This window comes from Rutidosis leptorrhynchoides, chromosome 3 (assembly GCF_046630445.1).
Source record: "Rutidosis leptorrhynchoides isolate AG116_Rl617_1_P2 chromosome 3, CSIRO_AGI_Rlap_v1, whole genome shotgun sequence".
Classification (NCBI taxonomy): Eukaryota; Viridiplantae; Streptophyta; class Magnoliopsida; order Asterales; family Asteraceae; genus Rutidosis; species Rutidosis leptorrhynchoides.
In genome coordinates, this window is record NC_092335.1 from 539,984,743 (window position 1) to 540,006,782 (window position 22,040).

At 29.7% G+C, this 22,040-nt stretch overlaps 2 protein-coding genes across 2 annotated transcripts in view; both read right to left on the reverse strand.

Moving 5' to 3' along the window:
- Positions 1 to 2,256: 2,256 nt before the first annotated feature.
- Positions 2,257 to 5,826, reverse strand: LOC139898464 (zinc finger CCCH domain-containing protein 34-like). The gene is made up of 7 exons (XM_071881198.1): positions 5,749 to 5,826; positions 5,493 to 5,638; positions 5,222 to 5,287; positions 4,369 to 4,488; positions 3,876 to 4,187; positions 3,349 to 3,630; positions 2,257 to 2,780 (listed from the first exon to the last, which is right to left on the reverse strand). Exons 1-7 carry the CDS (start codon positions 5,813 to 5,815, stop codon positions 2,511 to 2,513), a joined length of 1,263 nt encoding a protein of 420 aa, XP_071737299.1. The 5' UTR covers positions 5,816 to 5,826; the 3' UTR covers positions 2,257 to 2,510.
- A 982-nt stretch (positions 5,827 to 6,808) lies between these two features.
- LOC139901986 (uncharacterized) overlaps positions 6,809 to 22,040 on the reverse strand; it is an 86,306-nt gene continuing 71,074 nt past the window's right edge. Inside the window, exons 2-3 of the mRNA XM_071884644.1 lie at positions 7,854 to 7,933; positions 6,809 to 6,934 (exon numbers count right to left, since the gene is read on the reverse strand). Coding sequence (XP_071740745.1) covers positions 6,809 to 6,934; positions 7,854 to 7,933 — 206 coding nt within the window. The remainder of the gene's footprint in view (positions 6,935 to 7,853; positions 7,934 to 22,040) is intronic.

Below are 22,040 nucleotides of genomic sequence, written 5' to 3' on the forward strand. Positions count from 1 at the left end.
TTTTTCTTCAGGTACGATTTTAAAAAAAAAAATTCCGTGATCTACTGACATTGTGTAGATTCAGAATTTTTTTTTTTCAACTGGAGCGTTAAGATGCATCTGATGCATGTTATCCGCTGTTTGATGCATGTTAACTACCTTTCATGCATCAGATGCATCTTAACAAAAAAACAAAGAAAAAATGACTTTTGATTAAAAAAACAATGTTTAGGGTTTAGTAATTAGGGTTTAGGGTTTAGAAATTAGGGTTTTAGAACGAGTTTTAATACGAACGGTTTAGAGTTTAGGAGTTAGAATTTAGGGTTTAGGGTTGAGGGTTTACTCCGTAAACCCTCAACCCTAAACCCTAAACTCTTAATCGGGCTAAATCCTAAAAAAAACTCAAAAAAACCTCAAAAGACGTTAACATGCATCACATGCATTTTAAGCTCCTGTTGAAAAAAAAAAAATTATGAATCTACACAATGTCAGTAGATTACGGAATTTTTTTTTTTTAAATTGGAGCTCTAACGTAAAAGATATAAAAATCTCATTTTACTTATCCCCTTATCCCAAAAATACCACTTATCCCTTGATCTCCCCCTATATATATATATATATATATATGGGCAGAATCAATGGGGAAGTAACCAATCGGGGGAAAGCAAGGGAAGCAAAATGTTTTTTTTTTTTTTTTGATTTTTTTTTCAGGCATCAAGATCACACGAAAATATGAACATTTAGAAAAGACACTTCGTGATGAATGTTATTATTTAGGCGAAAAAACGATCGACAAAAATAACATTCAAGATAATATTGTTCGTGAAGAATGTTAACTTTTTTTTTTTCTTCATGTTTTGTGAAGTAAAATTTAGCCCCGATTTAGAGTTTAGGGTTTGGTGTTTTGGGTTTATTCCATAAACCCAAACACCAAACCCTAAACTCTAAACCGTCCGTGTTAAAAACTCAATCTAAACCCTAAATCTAAACCCTAAACCCTAAATTTCTAAACCCTAATATCTAAACCCTAATATATAAAACCTCAACATACGCTCGAAAAACACGATAATTGTTATATATTAGTTCTTCGAGCATTTTCCCGTCAAAATAAAAACATTTATCACAAAGTGTCTTTATTAAATGTTCATATTTTCATCCTATCTATAATGTTCGTGAACAAAGTTTTTTCAAAAAACGAAAAAAAAAAAGATTTTGTTTCTCCCCGCTTCCCCACGATTGATTACTATATATATATATATATATATATATATATATATATATATATATATATATATATATATATATATATTTGACATCACTAAATTACACATTTAGTATATATATATATATATATATATATATATATATATATATATATATATATATATATATATATATATATATATATATATATTTGACATCACTAAATTACACATTTAATATATATATATATATATATATATATATATATATATATATATATATATATATATATATATATATATACTAAATGTCTAATTTAGTGATGTCATTTCTGCTAAGTTGGCACATTCTTTTGCAATTCTAGAGACATGTGTCTTGCTCACAATCAATTGATAATGTTATCCAATCATGCATCGACTCCATCTGAATTTTTTAGAACTCTATATTCATAATTTATACTCCCTCCCTATCTGTCGATCGTTACCGTTGACTTTTTGGAAGGCTTTATTTATTTATGAACTTTGACCTAAATATTTATTATTTTTGTTATATAATATTTTGTGAAAATTATATGAATGAATTGTTATTTTTGTTATATAATATTTTGTGAAAATTATATGAATGAATTGAGTTTTAAATGTATGTTCATTCATATAATTTTTATCAAATATTATATAATACAAATACAATATTTACGGTCAAAGCTGATAAAAAAGACTTTGAAAAATTAACAGTAGACACTTGATGAGACGGAAGGAATATTTATTTACATCACGTATCATAGTTATTTAATGAAAGATAAAATCAAACAAAAAAACATAAAATAACAAGAGTACACAACTGATATTAGAAATTTATAAATCCACAAAAACTCGTATAGATGTAACACCAAGGCACGCACAAGACACACTGTAAAACAAACATCTCTATCTCTATTCCCGAATAAATCTTGAAAACTAATGTAACAAGATCGAATAAAATATTATCTCTTAAGCCATTAACAACAACAAAAACGGAAACACGGTTGAATCTTCTTCTCGACGAAAAAGTTTTACAACAAATACAAATCCGAGGAGGTTTTTTCCTTCTAGTTAAAGATCTAAATGTGCAGAACGCAGACGGTTTTTTCCTAATTGTTTAAATATGGCTTATTCAAATATGCAGACGAATGCCATGTAAATATATGAACACACAGTCTAAAAATGCTGGACCTTGTCATGGAACCATCAAGTGAATAAAAAGGAACCTGAATTCTAATCAATGGACTCACATTTTTTCATATAAAAAAAAATCAAAAATTGAAAATCAATTGTTAGGCCAATTTGTGTTCAGTTTGTGAAACTTAATCCACTTGGTGTGTTAGTCGAGACATGGTCCGTAGTGGAACCGGAAGTGAGCTCGGGTCTTAGTTCAGATGATGAGGAAGATGGTGCTAAAGTGGCCACGTACGAGCCAACAGGGTAGGGTACAACGGGCATATCAGCTAGTGAAGATGCAGATGGGCTATAACTTAGTGTTCCCATTGGGTGATTAAATTTACACGATGGCCCAAATCTACAGATACCGTTTTGAGCATAATGTGAACAAAGAGGAGCACCCTGAAACATGAGAAATGGTTAACAAGATTGAAAAATTAATATAGTTTTACAGAATAAGCAAGGTACTTCTTTTTATTAGTTTGAATCTTTACGGTATGAAAGATCATATAAATTAGTTTACGTATGACCTCTTAAACAAAAGTTACTTTCAGTTTTATAAAGTACAAATGACTAGGTTATACGAGAAAAATTTCTTTCGAAACCATAATAATCCGTAAGCCTTGTAAAATTAGAGATGACATTATTGACTCATTTACTTATCAGTGTGTTGATTGATTTTTTTTATCTAATGGATCAAATGGATTAAATCAAAAGATTAGATAATGATTCAAATGCTTTAGACAGATTGAAACTCACCCAAAGTTTATTATAAACGCGTAAATCTCCCAAATGATTTGTAAAAATAATTATCATCGATACATTATAATTTGGTTATCATTATGAATATGAAATTATAAAGCACATTGATAGACAAAGCGCGTTTTTAGTCAAAACTCAAAACCATTACCACTTAGAAAAAGGCATTATCTATGATGATATATGGTCTTAAAAAGTAGGGGATACTTACTGGACGGAGAGGAAGGCCCATTGGGCTAAGGCCAAAGTTTGTGTTTTCGACAGTCCATTCTGGTGGATGATGGTATCTACACGAAGAACCAAATTTACAATCTCCAGTCTTAATGTAATATTGACATTCAGGTTCACCAGGCCTTTCTGGAAAAGCATGCTCCTTTTGACTTTTAGTCAAAGGGTAAGAATGAGCTGAAGTAGATAGTTGAGTCAGTGTATACGCGGGCCCTCCTCCAAGAATAGGCTGCGCACTAGGAGAGGTTGCCGGATGTACAGGTGCCTGCACAAAATGGTATTAATATACTGACTGAATAAACTGGTTAAAAAAAAAAACAATGTTAAAAAAGACGCGAGATGGAGACTAGTCGGTCTGAAAGGTCTAGTGGGTCGAGGCGGACGTGGACCAACATTGACTTTTAAATATAAATATATTAAATATAAATATTTTAAACATAAATATTATTAGAAATGATTTACAAATAAGATGATGTGATGTTAGATTTAATTAAAATATACTTGACAAACCTGGTAAGGGGTCCAACCAGGATATGGAACCATTCCAGGTGGGACGAGCACTGAACCATAATTTCCAGGGAGGTAAGAACCGGGTACAAGATGAGGCCTTGCAACGGGCCAGTTGCTGGCTAATAAACCATATGTTGGTTGAGAAGGAGTTTGCACGCTCGGGTAAATAGCTGAAGGCATGGGAGACGATAATCCCGATAGTGGTGGTGGTGGGGACGGTATTATGCCAGCTGGCTGAGGATGGTGATATTTACAGGTGGCACCAAACTTACAGTGCCCTGTTTTCACATAGTAAGAGCACTCATTTTCACCCTGTGAAAAGAAATTAAAATAAAAAAGTTATTAATTAGATGTTTGAGTGTTGGGCACATCAGACTACTAAAGATTATGAGACAAAACGAGAGAGACGTTCTTCCTAAATGATCATAACCAAAATAGGTTGTCAAATTCTAAAACCACAAAATAAAATAACGCATTTATAATAAAAACTCACCGGACGAAGTGGATATCCAGATACATTGAGCGCCACTGTACTTGACGATCCAACTCCGTGTCTAGGATGATGATATTTGCAAGACAACCCAAATTTACACATTCCAGTTCGCATATAATACTGGACGTAAGTCACAATGTTACCATTTACATTAGGAAGTAACAGATCAATATATTTCATATAGTATAAACTACGTCGATATGATTAGCAAGTTAATAACTTTCAGCAATTATACAATTTCCGCATCTTGCTTGTTAACATGCTAAAAGTAAGTCAGACAAAAATTTTAATCATAAAAGTTCCGCGCACATGCACAGTTCAAGGCTTCTACTATCAAGAACTTATTTTCAGCAGGGTAAGAACTTGACATTCTGGAATTAAATAGTAGCTCCGCATAACCAAAAAATAAATAAATAATAATAATAAATAAATAAAACTTCGATTTCAATCTTTCTAGATATAAAGCAATAATTTTTAACAAAAGCTATGAAAACAAATAGAGTAAAATTTCCAATATGGAATTACAGAAAAAGACGAATAAGCTAGCAGCAGCAAACTTAAATCTAAAGATGTAATGAACAACAGTATAAAACATGTACAAGAAAATAGGATAACATAGCATACTGGACATTCTTTTCGCTCCAAAATTATAGAAATTGATAAATAATCCCATTTGAACATGTTCTGCATCAAACGACTCTAAGTTTCGAAAGTAACGATAAAGACAAACTTTTGACCAACAGAATCAGTAATCTTAACTTAAATTCTTCCATCCCCACAACGTTATCATATTACTAACAAACATCAAATTTCTAACATTAAGATCATGTATTTCAATTTCGAAATACAATACCTGACACACTGGCTGACCAATTCGTTCGGGGTACTCCCCTGCACTACCCCGTAAAGCTCCAATAACCTGAACAGATATTAGCATTTTGTGACTACAAATTTCAATATAAAAATGTAATCAAGAATATTAATTCCCTAAATCTAATCCAAAGATACTGTTACAAAATTTTGTTAAACTCAAAGAAAAACTTTCCTTTTTAGGAAACCCACAAATGATCACATTAAATCACACAACAAAACACCAAAATACACACTAAAGTTTACAACTTTACCGAGCTACGATCACGAGGATGGTTGAACCGGCACCTTGAACCGTACCCACAAAACCCGGTCCTCAAATAATATATACAATCAGCTTCATCTTGTCTTTCAGGATATGATTCAGACTCATCTCCTAACCCTAATTGCCACATGGGTTCTGCATTTCAATCAAATTAAACAATACCCAATTTCCAAATTCACATTATAATACAAAACTTCATACCAAATTCCCAAAAGTTAAATCATAAAAATGTAAACTTTATTCACCTTCTAACCCGATTTGGTCGCCAGATGAGGTCCATTTTGTAACCGGATCTGGTTGCTGCATCTCCATTCTAAACACAGATACGAAACTTTACAAAAATAGAAATATAGTAATCAATCAACACTATACACGCAGATTCAAGAAACATAAAAGGGTAAAATCGTAACAAATTTGGTTACTCGATCGGGTTGTATAGTGGAAGAAAGATGAGTTCTTTGAGGGTTTATTTTCTCCTATAACTATTTATATTTGTAATGAATCTTAATATCATACGTATGTGTGTGTATATGTATATATATTTATATCGTTATTTCACACACTTCTGTGTCTGATTTTGGCGTTCATTCTCTCTCTAGATTATTTTCCGTTTTCTTTGATTTTGATTATATTAAGTTTCTCGTTTACAAGTTTCTGTTGTTTGTTAGCTCATATACGCGCCAAATTCATGAGAGTGGCTTTATTTACTTTTACTATTTTCATAACATTTTTATAAGGGGATGATTCTCACACACTATTTTTTAATCCTCACACACCAATTTACTTGAACTCCTCCCTAATAGTAGGGTAAAAGGGTGTGTGAGGATCAAAAAACAGTGTGTGAGAATCATCCCCCTTTTTAAAATTAACCCTTTAAAGGTTAAATTAAAAAAAAAAAAAAAACTAAAAAAAGGTTCAAAAAATAATATTCATCACGGTGAATGTACTAAGAATAACATTTATCGATGAATGTTATTTATTCGAACATTTTCTTCTGATCAAGATAATAACATTTATCACAAATTATATTTTTTAAATATTTATATTTTCACCTGATCATGATAGTTATAAGAAAAAGTTTTAAAAACACGAGAGAAAAAATTCTTACATACTTCCCCACATGATCAATTCCCTTGATCCCTTCCCAATATAATATATATACTCATATACTCATATTATGACATGTATAAGTTTATTGCGCTGAAGAAGAACATGAAGGGAAATATAAGTATTTAATGTAATTTTAAAGGGTACGTTGTGAAATTATATTTATTATAAATTATAATTATAACTATAATTATAATTTTAGGTTGCTCCCAACCGCTCGTTCACCACCTCCGCCCAAATGGCAGCGGCGCGTCCTGGGCTCCGCCCAGATGCTCGCCCAACTTTTCGTTCTCCTGTGAAATATTTGTGAACGGAAGGTAGCGGCTATAAAAAATAAAAAATAACAAAAAAAAATTTAAAAAAGTACCAACGGCTACCTAACAGCTAGAGTGCCATTTTTTTCCTATTTTATTTTTACTCTCTATATATACATAATCTACTCTTCATTTTCTCCCCACTACTCCCATATTCATTCAAATTCTCATCTTCATTTCATTCTCAAATCTTTATCCATTTTTTACATACACAAAAATGAGTTTCAAAAAAATACAAACAAAGGAAAATGCAAACAAATTCAAGATCAAAATGCGACCGGTCGAGATATGACGCGTGAGTTACTTGAATCTTCGCAACAAACTCTGGGTTTTTCACACTCTGCAAATGTCAATCCGTTTGCGAATACGTTTCCAAATGTTCACACACAACAATTTCAACAACATTCATACTACCCGCACCAATAACATTCTCAACAAATTCCACTTTACCCGAACCAACAACAATCACAACAAATTCCATATTACCCAAACCAACCACAAACACCTCATTATCCTACACTACGCGACGAATCCGATGAAGAACAAGTTCCCGAAACTCAACGTGAAGAACCCGATCTTGAACCCGAACCGTAGCCGAGAGGAAAGGAAAAAAAAGTCAAGTGTTCGAAAGTTGCTTGGACCGATTTGGAAACTAGAATTTTAGCCGAGCGTTATGTGTATGTTTTCGAACATCCAGATGCGGGAAACGACCAAACTTTTAATTCATTTTAGGGTGAAGTCCGAAGACAATATAATTCGCTTGTTTCAGAGAAAAAGCGTGCGGATCAAATAAGTGGGAAATGGGCTGAAATTGGACGGGATGTTAAGCAATTTATTTCAATTTATTCAAAGCTCGATAAAATGTGGCAAAGTAGATGTGCGGGGGAAGATCTTATGAACGTGGACCGAAAACAATTCAAGACACAAACCAAAAGGCAATTTAATTTTGAAGATGCGTGGCGAGTTTTGAGAGATTTCCCGAAGTTTTTAGAAGGTGAAGGTATCTCAGCTACAAACAAAAGAAAACAAGCCGACGTAATACCAATAAATCTCACCGACGAAATTTCCAACCCGAACACACGCACGCACCCGGACCCGAGGCAACTTGAAAATTTGTTTAGGGATTAAGACCCAATCTGACGCCCTCTAAGTCAAGCAAAAAGTCAAAGGTCCGAGTACTCATCCGATGCCGCAAGCCGTATGTCATCCGATGAAGTACGTTTGAAGATTATTCAATCCACCGAAGCTTCACAAGAATCCGCGAATTGAGCTTTAGATAAGCTATGTGAAGATAGCGACATGCGGACAATGTTTAAAGGTTTGAAGCTTCTTCCAAACCGGTTTTCAAAGATTTGCTTCCCGGCGAATACAACAAGTGATGAGGGCTCGGTAAAAAATTAAGAAAAAATATGTGAAGGCATTCGAAGCTTCGGACGAGGACGAGTAGTTTGATTGTTTAGTTTCTAGTATTGTATTCTAATTTATGTCGCTTTTTAATAGAATTTGTAGTGACCCAGAATTTTTCGACCAAATTATACTTATGAGATTAATATTTACATAAATTAAACCATACCAACATGATAAGCAATCAAAATTGTTGAAACTTGTGTTTTTGAAAAGAGTTTTACACAACGTTTGACCGTCCAATATGACCGATGATATCATGAACTATATAACATACGATAATTATACGTTTGTGTATATATATGTATTGATATATATTTAACATGATCTAAGGATGGTTTAACATCTCATTGTGTACTAATGACAATGAGTTACAAGTATATTTTGAAACTACTAACTTAAGTTTTCAAAACGATAACTATACGTAACATTCTTTGATATATATACTTATAATCTATAATGCTTATACATGTATCGTATATATAATGTATTTAATCACTTTTTAAGGACTTAAATACATAAAACAATATAAGTATATTCATAAAAGATAGCTATATTTGAATTCTCGTTCCGTTTCCTCAAGATTTCTATACGTATATCTAGGGTATATGTACCCGTATCATACCCAGCTTCTATACGTATTTACTATTGGTATATACACATCAAATCAACATCCTAATCAACATTATTACTGCCCTAGATATGAGGTAACTAGAATTTGTCAAGTAGTATGAATTATTAGTAAGAAAACAAAATTAGGAATCATTTTCTTTCTTTATAAACTAAAAACGTTTTTATAAATGAACACCATTTCTTCACTCCATTTTCTCATACCTACACCCTCATTTCTCTCTCAAAATACTCCTAACTTCATACTTGATCATCTCCAAGCATTTTCCCCATCATTTAGCTTCAATTACAAGCCTTAAACACCATAAGAAAACTCTTTCAAGAACATATCAAAATAACCACCCATTTGAAGAAGTTTACTTCCAACCTTTTGATCTAACTCCACCACTCGTTGATTCCAAGATTATTTCTTATCTTTTGCAGTAACTTTGTCCAAGTAACTTGAGGTAGTAACCTTGTTCATAATCTTATTCAATTCATATTCATATAGCTATCTTATTTTGTGGTATAAAATTTTAACAACAAGAACATAGTTTGAATGATTTCAAAATTGTTCGCAAACTAAATAGATCCTTCTAACTTGACTTTTAAAACACTTCAAGACCTGTAATATATCATAATGATATGCTAACCTAACAAGATATAACTTGGTTTTACAAAGAACATCTTAAAAACTGAATCTACGTCGTCGGAGTGCAACCGGGGGCTGTTTTGGGTTGGATAATTAAAAACCATCTTGAGCTTTGAATTGGAAGTTCATGTTCTGGAAAAATGATATTTCTTATGAATATGTTAACACATAAAAATTTCATGGTTTAACTCAAAGTGTAAGTATTTTTAGAAAAATGATCATTAAATGTTGTTTTTATGATGGAAAATGATCACTTTCATAAGTTTCACCAAAGTTTGACCTATAACCTATGATTTCGAATACAAACTAAGGTATTTTCAGTTCATATTCTTAAAATTTGACTCGATCCAAGGAAGTGGCAAGTTGAACCAACAAAAACGGAGTTGTAATGAAGAAACTACGACTAAAACAAGATTGGGTATCCGAAGCTAGTTTAGCTACGAAAATATTTGGAGAAAAAGTAAATTAATCATATCTTTTCTAATTAATATGATATTTTATATATAATTACTTATGATTTGATTTTATATATTTCAGGACCACCAGTAAACAACACGAGAAGATTAATCATAAGACCTCATGATTGTACGCAACACGTCATTTGACAACACGGTACTTTATGTACGCAACACGTCATTTGACAACATGGTACCATGGATCGAGATTAATTCTGATCAATACGAATACGATGAGGTCTTTATTTATTTTATTTAAGCAACTAATTATGGACCACTAACATCGGACTGCTAACTACGGACTAAGAAAATATTAAAAGTATTAAAAGTATATATATATGTAACGATTACTTAAAAAGAAAATATGTTGATATATTATATATATGGTTAGGTTCGTGATATCTATCGGAGACCAAGTCGAATTAAATACCTTCAAGGCAAAAGTGAGTTTCATTTGCTCCGTTTTTAATTGCTTTTGCAATATATATTTTTGGGCTGAGAATACATGCGCTGCTTTTATAAATGTTTACAAAATAGACACAAGTACTTAAAAATATATTCTACGTTGAGTTGCACCACTGGCATATTTTTCTGTAGCTTGGTAACTACTATTTACATGGGTATTGTAAACGCGAATCCTGTTGATAGATCTATCGGGCCTGACAACCCCAACCGGACTGGACGACCAGTATTCAACGGTTGCACAGTACTTCGTTTTAGTGACTACACTTGGTACGGTGTAGTGAGATTTTATAATAAAGGGAATATGCGACGTTGATTAAATGTTAAGTATGGTTACCAAGTGCTCAACCACTTAGAATGCTTTACATACATTTGCGAGTGTATTATGTTTATGATTATGAAATCTTGTGGTCTATTAACATATTGAAATGATTGTTAAGATAAACCTATGAACTCACCAACCTTTTGGTTGACACTTTAAAGCATGTTTATTCTCAGGTACGAATTAAGTCTTCCGCTGTGCATTTGCTCAATATAAGGACATTACTTGGAGCCGATCATCGCAATGGGACCAAATGTTGATGACTTCGTCCAGGTGGATTAGGACAGGTCCTTTTCAGAATTCGTTGTAATGTTTTTAATTTTATCGTTGTAATGTGTTTAATTTTTAATAAAAATGTAATTTTATTTGAATAATTATTTATAATTTAAATTATTTAAGTAAAAAAAAGTAATATAAAAAATAATTTAAAATATAGAGGAGTGTCACCATTGAGAGTGTTTAGTCATGAGTTTAGTCTTGAAAAAAAAGTGCTGATGTGACGCTGATGTGACAGTTAGTCCTGAGAAGGAAGGAGTGTCTTGGTTGTGAGCACTCTAATAATACTCCCTTCATTCCATATTAATAGTCCACAGACAAAAAACACACAGCTTAAGAAAATGTCATAAAAGTACTGTACTTTCTCTTTACTTTCCAGTTTTGTCCTTACTTTTTATTTCTCCTTTAATCATGTCCACATACATTAAGGGCATAATAGAACGTAAGTTTCTTATTATTTTCTATTTATGAAAGTGGACTATTAGTTTAGAAAATTTTAAAATAGAATATTGGACTATTAATATGGGACGGAGGGAGTAATATATTAAGAACACATATTGACAAATGGGTGCCTTCGATTTTCAACACGTACACCAACACCATTATTCTTTCATAAAATTATAAGCCTTTAGTCAAAAATATATTAAAGAAGAATACCCTTTTTACATCATACTTGGCGTCCATCGACATCTTGATTTTTAGTTTACTTTGACCGTCACTTTCTGTATTTTCAAATCATAAACATTATTTTATTATGCTTTTTACATGGTAAGATTTATATAATTCTTTTTAAAATCTGTTACTAAAAGGTTATAAGTAATAAAATAAAAAACCATTGACCACTTGTCTTCCACTCTTTTTAATTTATATATGATTCTTTGTCGGTCTTTCATGGGTATAAATTATATAAAAATATCAAATTCTCCACAAAACTAGGATATTGTATCTTTTGACGATAACATGAAAGTTTCTGACACATTGACGAGATTGTTTATTGATATTATTATACCATTCCAAAATATTATAGTGAAAAAATTACGCCGTTGGTACCTATGGTTTGTTTACATTTTCTTGACAACACCTAAAGTTTATTTTTTGCATAGTTGGTGCCTATACTTTGTCTAACTTTCGTGGATGGTTAACCCCTCACATATGTCATTCATGTGAGGGTATTTTTGTCCTTTAATAATTTATTCCACTTAAGCTCAAGTACGCCCTCTCTCTGAAAGCAATCACAACATTGGCTACAGAACTTTTTATATCATTATATATATATGACTTCCCTCAATTAGAAGTTCATGGGTTTACCCCACCTACAATTCTCAACATCAAAATAATAATAATAATAAAAATTTTAAACTATGAAGCTCATGGGTCTTACAGCCATGGAGCCTTTCACAAATAAAATCTCAACAAATGCATCTATTGGACTATTGATCTATCGTTTAATAATATCGTTATATCGTTGTCCAGTATATGGACTAATCTAAGTATATAATAATGAATCCAAACACATTTAATCATTGGAAAAAGAACATATGTTTAGAAAGTATCATAAATCAAAATCAAAAAACTATCCAAAATCAAAATCATCATTATTAAAACCAATATAAAATGCAAATACAAAAAAGTTTTGTGATCCTAAAACCCATTAACAAAAATGAAACTAATGTATACAAAAGGTTGAATAATATCCTTATCAGGCATGTGAAATTGGATGTGGGGGTGTGAAAATTGAAGCTTTTCATATAAATAAATCACTTGCGATTGTTAACGAGATGTACATGAGCCACCAACGCCAACGACATCACGTACAGCCACCACCACCATCAACGACGGATCTGACGAAACCTTCAACCAAGCACAAACCAGATATGATGGACCCTTCTCACTGAAACGTTTCCGGCTACATTTATTCAGTTAACGACATGGTAAATGTCCTCTATTCAAATCAAAATATATTAGAGATGAAAATGGGTGGGATGTTCTCTATTCAGACCAGAATATATTAGAGATTGGAATGGGTGGGTAACGCAATAAGATGGCTTTGGGTTGAAATAGATAGCTGATGAAATTAAAAAGAAAGGTTGGGTTGAAACACAAAACATATTTTAGAATATTAATCTTAATTTTTGTATACAGAGGTGTAGGTGATAATATCGAACATACTCCTTATTTGATTTAGAACACAGATTTACGTATTCAAGAGCTTGTGTAGTCACACATGCTATCTTATTCATAAATCATAACCATCTGTTACTTTATTTGATAGGTCAATTATAAATTAGTTTAAGTTACAATGGTTTATTAAGCATGTTTTCATTATTTGGAAGACATAATTTAATTGGTTGTTTATTTGATAAGAACGTGTGGTTGATTATAAGCTTATAACAGGTTAAATATAATGAATGGATGAAGATGAAAATTAATTGAAGGGACAAATTTGCCCTCACATACGTGACACATGTGAGGGGTTAACCATCAAAACTTAACGGACGTTAGGTTGGGTATCAACTACGAAAGTTAGGCAAAGTATAGGTACCAACTATGCAAAAAATAAAGTTTAGGTGTTGTCAAGAAAATGTAAGCAAACCACAGGTACCAAAAGCGTAATTTTTTCTATTATAGTACTCTCTCCGTTGTTTAATTATTCCTAGATAAAAAAAAGAGAATTTAAGAGAATGTTATAAAAGTATTGTGTTTTTTGTTTATTTTTTAATTTTTTTCTTATTTTTTATTTTCTAATTATTTTCTTATTTTTTCTTTCTCCCTTTCTCTTATCCACATACATTAAGTGCATATTAGAACTTAATCTTCTTATTTTTTACTATTTTTGATAATGTACAATTAATTTTGAATATCTTAAAATAAAATACTGAACAATAAATTAGGAACGAATGAAGTAGTACTTACGAAATGGGCAAAACAATAACTGAAATAAAGGAAATATATTACTCGTAGTTATCAGCTAAAGTTACATTAATTGACTGATCAAATTTAGATGGGGATATACCGCTCGAAGACTTAGAACAAGAATTCATACTATGACATTTTCAGAATAGGTTTTTGCTTATCCTCAAGCAAACTTTCGTTAGTCCTCGGGAAAATAAGTTTTTTTTTTTTTTAAAGTTCTTGTATCTATTAAGCATGAATGTGCTATCTATTAAAAACACCGCTTTGTAACTGATCTAGACACTTGCTTGCAATCCTATACGCTTTGACTCTTTTTAAGAATATCGTAAATTTCGATTCCGCACATTTGGGAATATGGATTTTATGGGTTGAGTGAGTTGTGAAAGGACCCGTTCATATACATTATAAACGATTCACAATAGTTGATTACATTGCGAGGTATTTGACCTCTATATGATACATTTTACAAATATTGCATTCGTTTTTAAAAGACAATCTTTCTTTACATCGAAAATTGACAGGCATGCATACCATTTCATAATATCCACTCTCCAACTATAAATTGATTTAATAATAATCTTTGATGAACTCAATGACTCGAATGCAACGTTCTTCGAAATATGCTATGAAAGACTCCAAGTAATATCTTTAAAATGAGCAAATGCACAGCGGAAGATTTCTTTAACACCTGAGAATAAACATGCTTTAAAGTGTCAACCAAAAGGTTGGTGAGTTCATTAGTTTATCATAATCATTTATTTTCATCATTTTAATAGACCACAAGAATTTCATTTCCAGTTCTCATAAATATACGTCCCATGCATAGAGACAAAAATAATCATTCATATGGTGAACACCTGGTAACCGACATTAACTAGATACATATAAGAATATCCCCTATCATTCCGGGATCCTCCTTCGGACATGATATAAATTTCGAAGTACTAAAGCATCCGGTACTTTGGATGGGGTTTGTTAGGCCCAATAGATCTATCTTTAGGATTCGCGTCAATTAGGGTGTCTGTTCCCTAATTCTTAGATTACCAGACTTTAATAAAAAGGGGCATATTCGATTTCGATAATTCAACCATAGAATGTATTTTCACGTACTTGTGTCTATTTTGTAAATCATTTATAAAAGCAGCGCATGTATTCTCAGCCCAAAAATATAAAGGGTAAAAAGGCAAATGAAAACTCACCATACTGTATTTCATAGTAAAAATACATATAACGTCATGGAACAAGTGCAAGGTTGGCCTCGGATTCACGAACCTAAATTAATTATATATAATTATATGTTGGTCAATATTTGTCTAACAAATTAGGTCAAGTCATAGTGTACCACAATCCTAATGCTCGAGACTAATATGCAAAAGTCAACAAAAGTAAATTTGACGCAAAATAATTTCCAAAAATCTATACATGATTAATATGTAGTTTAAATATCGTCGTTTTATATTTTTAAATATTTTTAAAAGATTTATTAGAGTAAATAATATAATTTATTTATTAATAAATAAAATTTTATATTAAATTTATATAATAAAATATACTTTTATATACATTAAGTAATAAAATTTATAGGGTTCATTTAATATCATAAAGATAATATGATAGGTATTATTAAAGTAAGTTATTACACATAGTAAAATATGTTTGTATCACATATTTATTTGATAAAATAATATCTATAATGATAGTAAGTAAAAGTTGTATTATTTTGTAATAATAATTATTATTATAAAAATATCATTATTTATAATTACTAAGATGATATTATGATAAAACGATAATTCTAATTACGATATCTTTAATATTTAAGATAATTTTTAATATTATCTTTAAAATAATAATTCTATTTAAAATAATAATAATAATAATGATATTTTATAGTAACAATGACATTTCTATTAAAATGATAATTTTTGTTAAAATGATAGTTTTAATACTAACGATACTTTTAATAATAATAGTAATGATAAAAATAATAAGAACGATAATTTTATCTAAATCAATATCTTATAATATTTTAATTTCATCATGATACTCTTACCCATTATTTCCTAATCGTTTTGTTTAATAGCTTTTAATCGTCTTTTATATCGTGTTCATAATAATGATAATAATAGTAATCAAAATAATTAGGTGTTACAAATATTTATTTTAATTACACTAATATTAATAATGATAGTTACTATAATATTATTAACGATAATACTAATAATTATCTTAATGATAATATAGTAGTAATAATAATAACAATAACAATAACCATTTTTAAATAATGATATATATATTAATAATGATAATAATAATAATAATAATACCAATAATAATAATAATAATAATAATAATAATAATAATAATAATAATAATAATAATTGGATAATAATAATAATACTAATTATAGCTTTAACGATAATAACGATAGTAATAATAAAAAAAATAACAATTTTTAATGATAAATCCCTTTTATTGATAAAGATAATAATAATGATAATAATAAGATAAAACTAGAACGACGATAAAAACGACGATAATAATAATCATTTTTAATAAAAATATCGAAAATTCAATTGATTATAACTTCTAATCCGTTCATCGAAACCATTCGATATCTAAAGGAAAAGTTCTTAATTTTTCGCTAGCTTTCCAAGGACATGCATATCTTATACCTTATCTCAACCGCAAGTGTAACTAATTCAAGATTCAACCTAACCTGTCTAAGGGCAATATCAAAAGTACAAGCATACATAATCCTAAATACTCGAGCACTAGTCAGGGATACACTATTAGTATGTAAAAGTTAAATTATGAGTACTCACGTATCAATATTGAGATTCAATATTGCAGGAAAGGTACGTAGACGCAACGGAAATGATAAACACTATATTGACCTCACGAGCATACCCATGAACCATACTCAATCACCTCCATAGCTATAACCCATAATTTCCTTAATCCTATCCCACTCGAAAAAAAATTGCGAAATCACTCGGACAGCACTCCGTCGTAATATTTTATGTATACTACTAATATCTTGAAATAATACGGAGTAAATATATATATATATGTAAATCGATTGAGAGAGTTTAAATATTTTCAAGTTTCTATGAAATAATGAAACCTATTGAATTCTATTTATAATAGATTTTTGAATTATTAAAGTGAATTATTAAAGTATGAATTATTAAAGTAAATTATTAAAGTATGAATTATTAAAGTGAATTATTAAAGTATGAATTATTAAAGTGAATTATTAAAGTTAAAGTAAAGTAAAAATAAAGTAAAGGTAAAGTTTAAGTATAGTAAAAGTATAAAACTATGTACGTATAATACGTGTATAAATATATATAATATTAATTTAAATCGTTATATATATTTAATAAAATAAAATATAAATATCATTATCTTTATCATACTAGTTAAGTAATGAGTTGTCAAAAATAGTTCTAGATATTTATAAAAGTTATATACGTTTTAATAATAAAGTTCTTTTTAAAGTGAAAACGTTTTTGTACGTTTGAAACTAAATAGATCAATCGAGTCTTTATGAGATTCAATCTTCCACTATCCTTTGTCTAGTTCTCAATGATTGACAATTTGTTCTTATTTAAAAATCACTTTACCATTTTCCGAATATTGTTAAAATGGAAAGATTTCTCAAATCAACGTCGGCCTTTCAACAGAGACTTGTAATAATAATTCAATATATCTGATAATTCAATCATTTGATCTTATCTTCTAATTCCATTGATAAACATTTTGAAACAGATACAATCATATAAAGTATTTAATCTAATATTTTGTTTACGTTTCAAGTTATAATATATATACACATATACATATATAATCATATTCGTTTAATGGTTCGTGAATCGTTGGAACTTGGTCGAGGTTGAATGAATGTATGAACATAGTTTAAAATTCTTGAAATTTAACTTAACAAATATTGCTTATCGTGTCGAAAACATATAAAGATTAAAGTTTAAATTTGGTTGGAAATTTCCGGGTTGTCACAAGTTGGGTAATAATATAGGAGTTGGTTCAACGGTTTATTTAGGGTGATTCATTTTGGTAGAGGTGCTTTGGAAAGTTTTTGCTTTTTCGAAGTTTTTTTATTTATTTTCTTTACGATCACGTTGATATCGTACTTTCTCTTGAGCGGATTTTCTTTCTTTCTTTCAGCATGTTTGTATTTTTTCTTTGACTTTTGATTTTCTCTTTTTGAGAATGAAATTTCTTTCTGTGTTTTTTTTCGGCACAACATATCTAGATAACTAACTTTTTTTCCTTTCTTTTCTTTGAAGCTTTTCCTGCTAGTAGCTCTTCATTTTGTTGAGAATGTAGAGCTATGTACACCGAGTAGATATGATCTTTTTCTTCGTGTTTTTGAACTCGTTTGATTTTTTGTGAAGAGTAATGGTGAGTGGTTATTTGTGGGGTGTAATGATGGAAATGAAAGTGGGAGTTTCTATAAGTGGAGGTAAGGATGAATTTTGGTGGGGAGTGTAGGGATCTCATATATTTTTTCGGAATGTTTTAAGAAACTTGACTATGCTACATCTTTTTCTTTGAGTACTTTTTGATAAGAAGACAAATGAACATGGCATTCGTATAATTCGAAATGCCAAGGATGTCTCTAGAAAATACGCATTTGACTGCCTTTTGAAACTGTTCATTTTTCATTTGTGTCACTTAACATCTTTTAGCCAAATTTTGTCCCATTTTACTTTTAAAACAAACAAATATTTAAGTTTAAAGAACTTGACTTAGGCATAGAATTTAGTGAAGGCATATGCCTATATCCCACACTTAGAATAGCATTGTCCTCAATGTTCGGGGGATTTTCCAAAGTAAATATCTCACACATAGAATAAAATATATTTCTGAGACATTGTTTCTAAGCGTATATTGTGCTGGAATCACGTACTTAGTGATATGTTGGGATATAGCATAGTTTAAATTATAATTTGGGATAAAGCTACAAATAGACTATATACTTTCTCAAATATTCCGATGTCGGCTATATACACGTTTCCGTCTCACTGTCGGCTATACATTTTCAAAAAGTGTACTAATATAAACGATAATACTTTTTTAACCTTCAACCAAAAAAGTTGATGATGTTTCATCATATTTATAATTTACATTGGAACAAAAAAAAAAACTATATAGCCTACATTGGAACAATAGAGAAACTATATAGCCGATTTATAGCTTTAATCTTTAATTATATTTAGTCCACGTCACCTTTAAAAACAAAAAAATGATTACACGTAATATTTTTGACCGGTTGTACCGGTAACTGGTAACAAATTGTTGACATGAGTACACATTTGAAAGTATATAGCCGGCAGTGAGAGGGAAATGGGTATATAGCCGACATCAGGACATTTAAGAAAGTATATGTAGCATATTTGTAGCTTTAACCCTTATAATTGATAAAACTTTAAAATAGTTGAGATTAGAATAATACCCCCATGTTAATCGGGCAGTCAATAAACAACCACGAGTCAGACATATGAAATATGTGGCAAATGCAAAATTGAAAAAAAAAATCAAAATTCGAAAAGGTAGATTTAGCAGGCAATCATCAAAAAGGTGACTGATAACGCAGAGACACAGACGGCTGTGGCAGATTTATGTTCCCAAGAAAAAAGGCACTTTTTATTTTTTAGTTTAGTGACTTTATTTTTTACAAAAATAAAGACATTAAATTGGGGGGACTTAATGATGTATCTTAGGGGATACACGCATAATAGCATCATTTTTATACAAAAGAGAGGATTAAAAAGCATAAAAGATAGCAGTTACAACAGTTTCTATTAATTGTCGTTCAGCGCTCAGCATGGCTGCCCAGCGTCATGCATAAGCTCTGTAGACAGCTTCTATGCTTAAGCCCTGTAGCCTTTTGAGCGGTACACAATCCCGTCAGCCCATGCCAAAGTCGGTTCCGGATATTTTGAATAACCAAATTAATCATCATCTGACACGTGTTTTTGAGAATTTTAGACATTCTACGTCTATAAATAGACCCCCTGGGTCACCACATTTACAAGCTAAGTTCAGTCAAAGAGTACACTTTCTCTTTCACACAGTACTTTCTCACTCTAGAACTTCACCGCTTAGTAACAGAACGCTAAACAGACCACTCTCAGCTTGGTCCAAAGACTGATAAAGCCACCCGACGGATATTTCATCCGTGTTCCGGGTCTGCTGGGATTCTTTCTCGAGGGCAAACATCAGTCGGCAACAAATCTCTCAGCGCTAGGCAGTTATAGTATTGTACTAGTACCTTTTAATCGTTAGACGGAAAATAGTACCAACATATATAAATCAAATTTATTTGTATTTATTAATAAATAATTTATAAAACTATTATTCGAATTTACATATTATTAATTATTAAAAACGAATATATATATATATATATATATATATCAAGATGGAAGCACTTTTTTGGGGGGGGGAATGGATGAAGTAAAATTTTTTCATTTTTTTAGAAATATTTTTTCAGACATCAAGTTTAGGTGAAAATATGAACATTTAAAAAAGAAACTTTGTGATGAATGTTATTATTTAGACGGGAAAACGATTGAAGAAATAATTAATAACGTTCATCATGAGTAATGTTATTCCTAATAATATTTTTGGAACGTTGTTTTCTGTCATCATATATGATTTTTTTTTTTCAAAATTTAGCCCGATTTAGAGTTTAGGGTTTAGTGTTTTGGGTTTAGTCCCTAAACCCAAAACCCTAAACGCTAAACGCTAAACTCTAAACCGTTCTTGTTAAAAACTCAATTTAAACCCTAATTTTCTAAACCCTAATTTCTAAACCCTAAACCCTAATTTCTAAACCCTAATAGTTAAAACCCTAATTTTTGAACCTTAATTTCTAAACCCTAAATAGTAAACCCTAATTTTTAAACTCTAAAAAACACTCAGAAGCATATGATGCATGTTTTTTTTAGCGTTTTTCCGCCAAAATAATAACACTCATCACAACGTGTCTTTCTTAAATGTTCATATTTTCATGTGATCTTGATGTCTGGAAAAAAAATATAAAAACGAAAAAAATTTACTTTACCCCACTTCCCCCCAAAAAAGTACTTCTCTCTTGATTAAATCTATCTCTTATATATATATATATATATATATATATATATATATATATATATATATATATATATATATATATATATATATGTGTGTGTGTGTGTGTGTGTGTGTGTGTTTTATAAAAATAGAAGTAAATAGATTAATATTAATTATAATTGAAAATGTAATTATTTATTATAATTAATTAGAATATATATTTAATTTAATATAAATCGGATTATATATGTTATATATACCGAAACGTATAAATATTTATATATATATTATGAATCAGTAGATATGTAAATATTATGTGTTTATATATTTATTTAAACTTACAAAAATTGTATATATAATTATATATATAATCGGCTATAGAATAATATATATATATATATATATATATATATATATATTATATATTTTTCTTTAAATATAAGGGTATTATTAATCAAATTGAAAATACAAAGATTTTGTATATCTTTTGTATTTATAAAACATATATATTCATATATATATATATATATATATATATATATATATATATATATATATATATATATATATATATATATATATATATATATATATATATATATATTTCAGATTTATTAAATAAATATGAGTATATTTTGGAATTATTAAATAAATATGAATATGGATATATATATATGTATACATTTATTAATATAATAATATTATATGAATAAGATAATGGATATAAGTATTTGAATATTTATATACAATTAAAACTATATATATATATATATATATATATATATATATATATATATTTAATATATTAATATAACACTTAAGTAATTATAATATACTTATAATTATTATATTTATAGTATAATGTAACCTATATTATAACTATATATTATACGTTGGTATAATATATACTATAATCACAACA

What these genes read in the sequence shown, in the direction of transcription:
- LOC139898464 (XM_071881198.1), bottom strand. Translation starts at nt 5,815, where the DNA reads ATGGAGATGCAGCAACCAGATCCGGTTACAAAATGGACCTCATCTGGC. An exon ending in CTGGTTGGACCCCTTACCAG is followed by an intron (nt 3,631 to 3,875) that starts GTTTGTCAAGTA and finishes CATTTTGTGCAG; the next exon opens with GCACCTGTACATCCGGCAAC. An exon ending in TGGGCCTTCCTCTCCGTCCA is followed by an intron (nt 2,781 to 3,348) that starts GTAAGTATCCCC and finishes CTCATGTTTCAG; the next exon opens with GGTGCTCCTCTTTGTTCACA.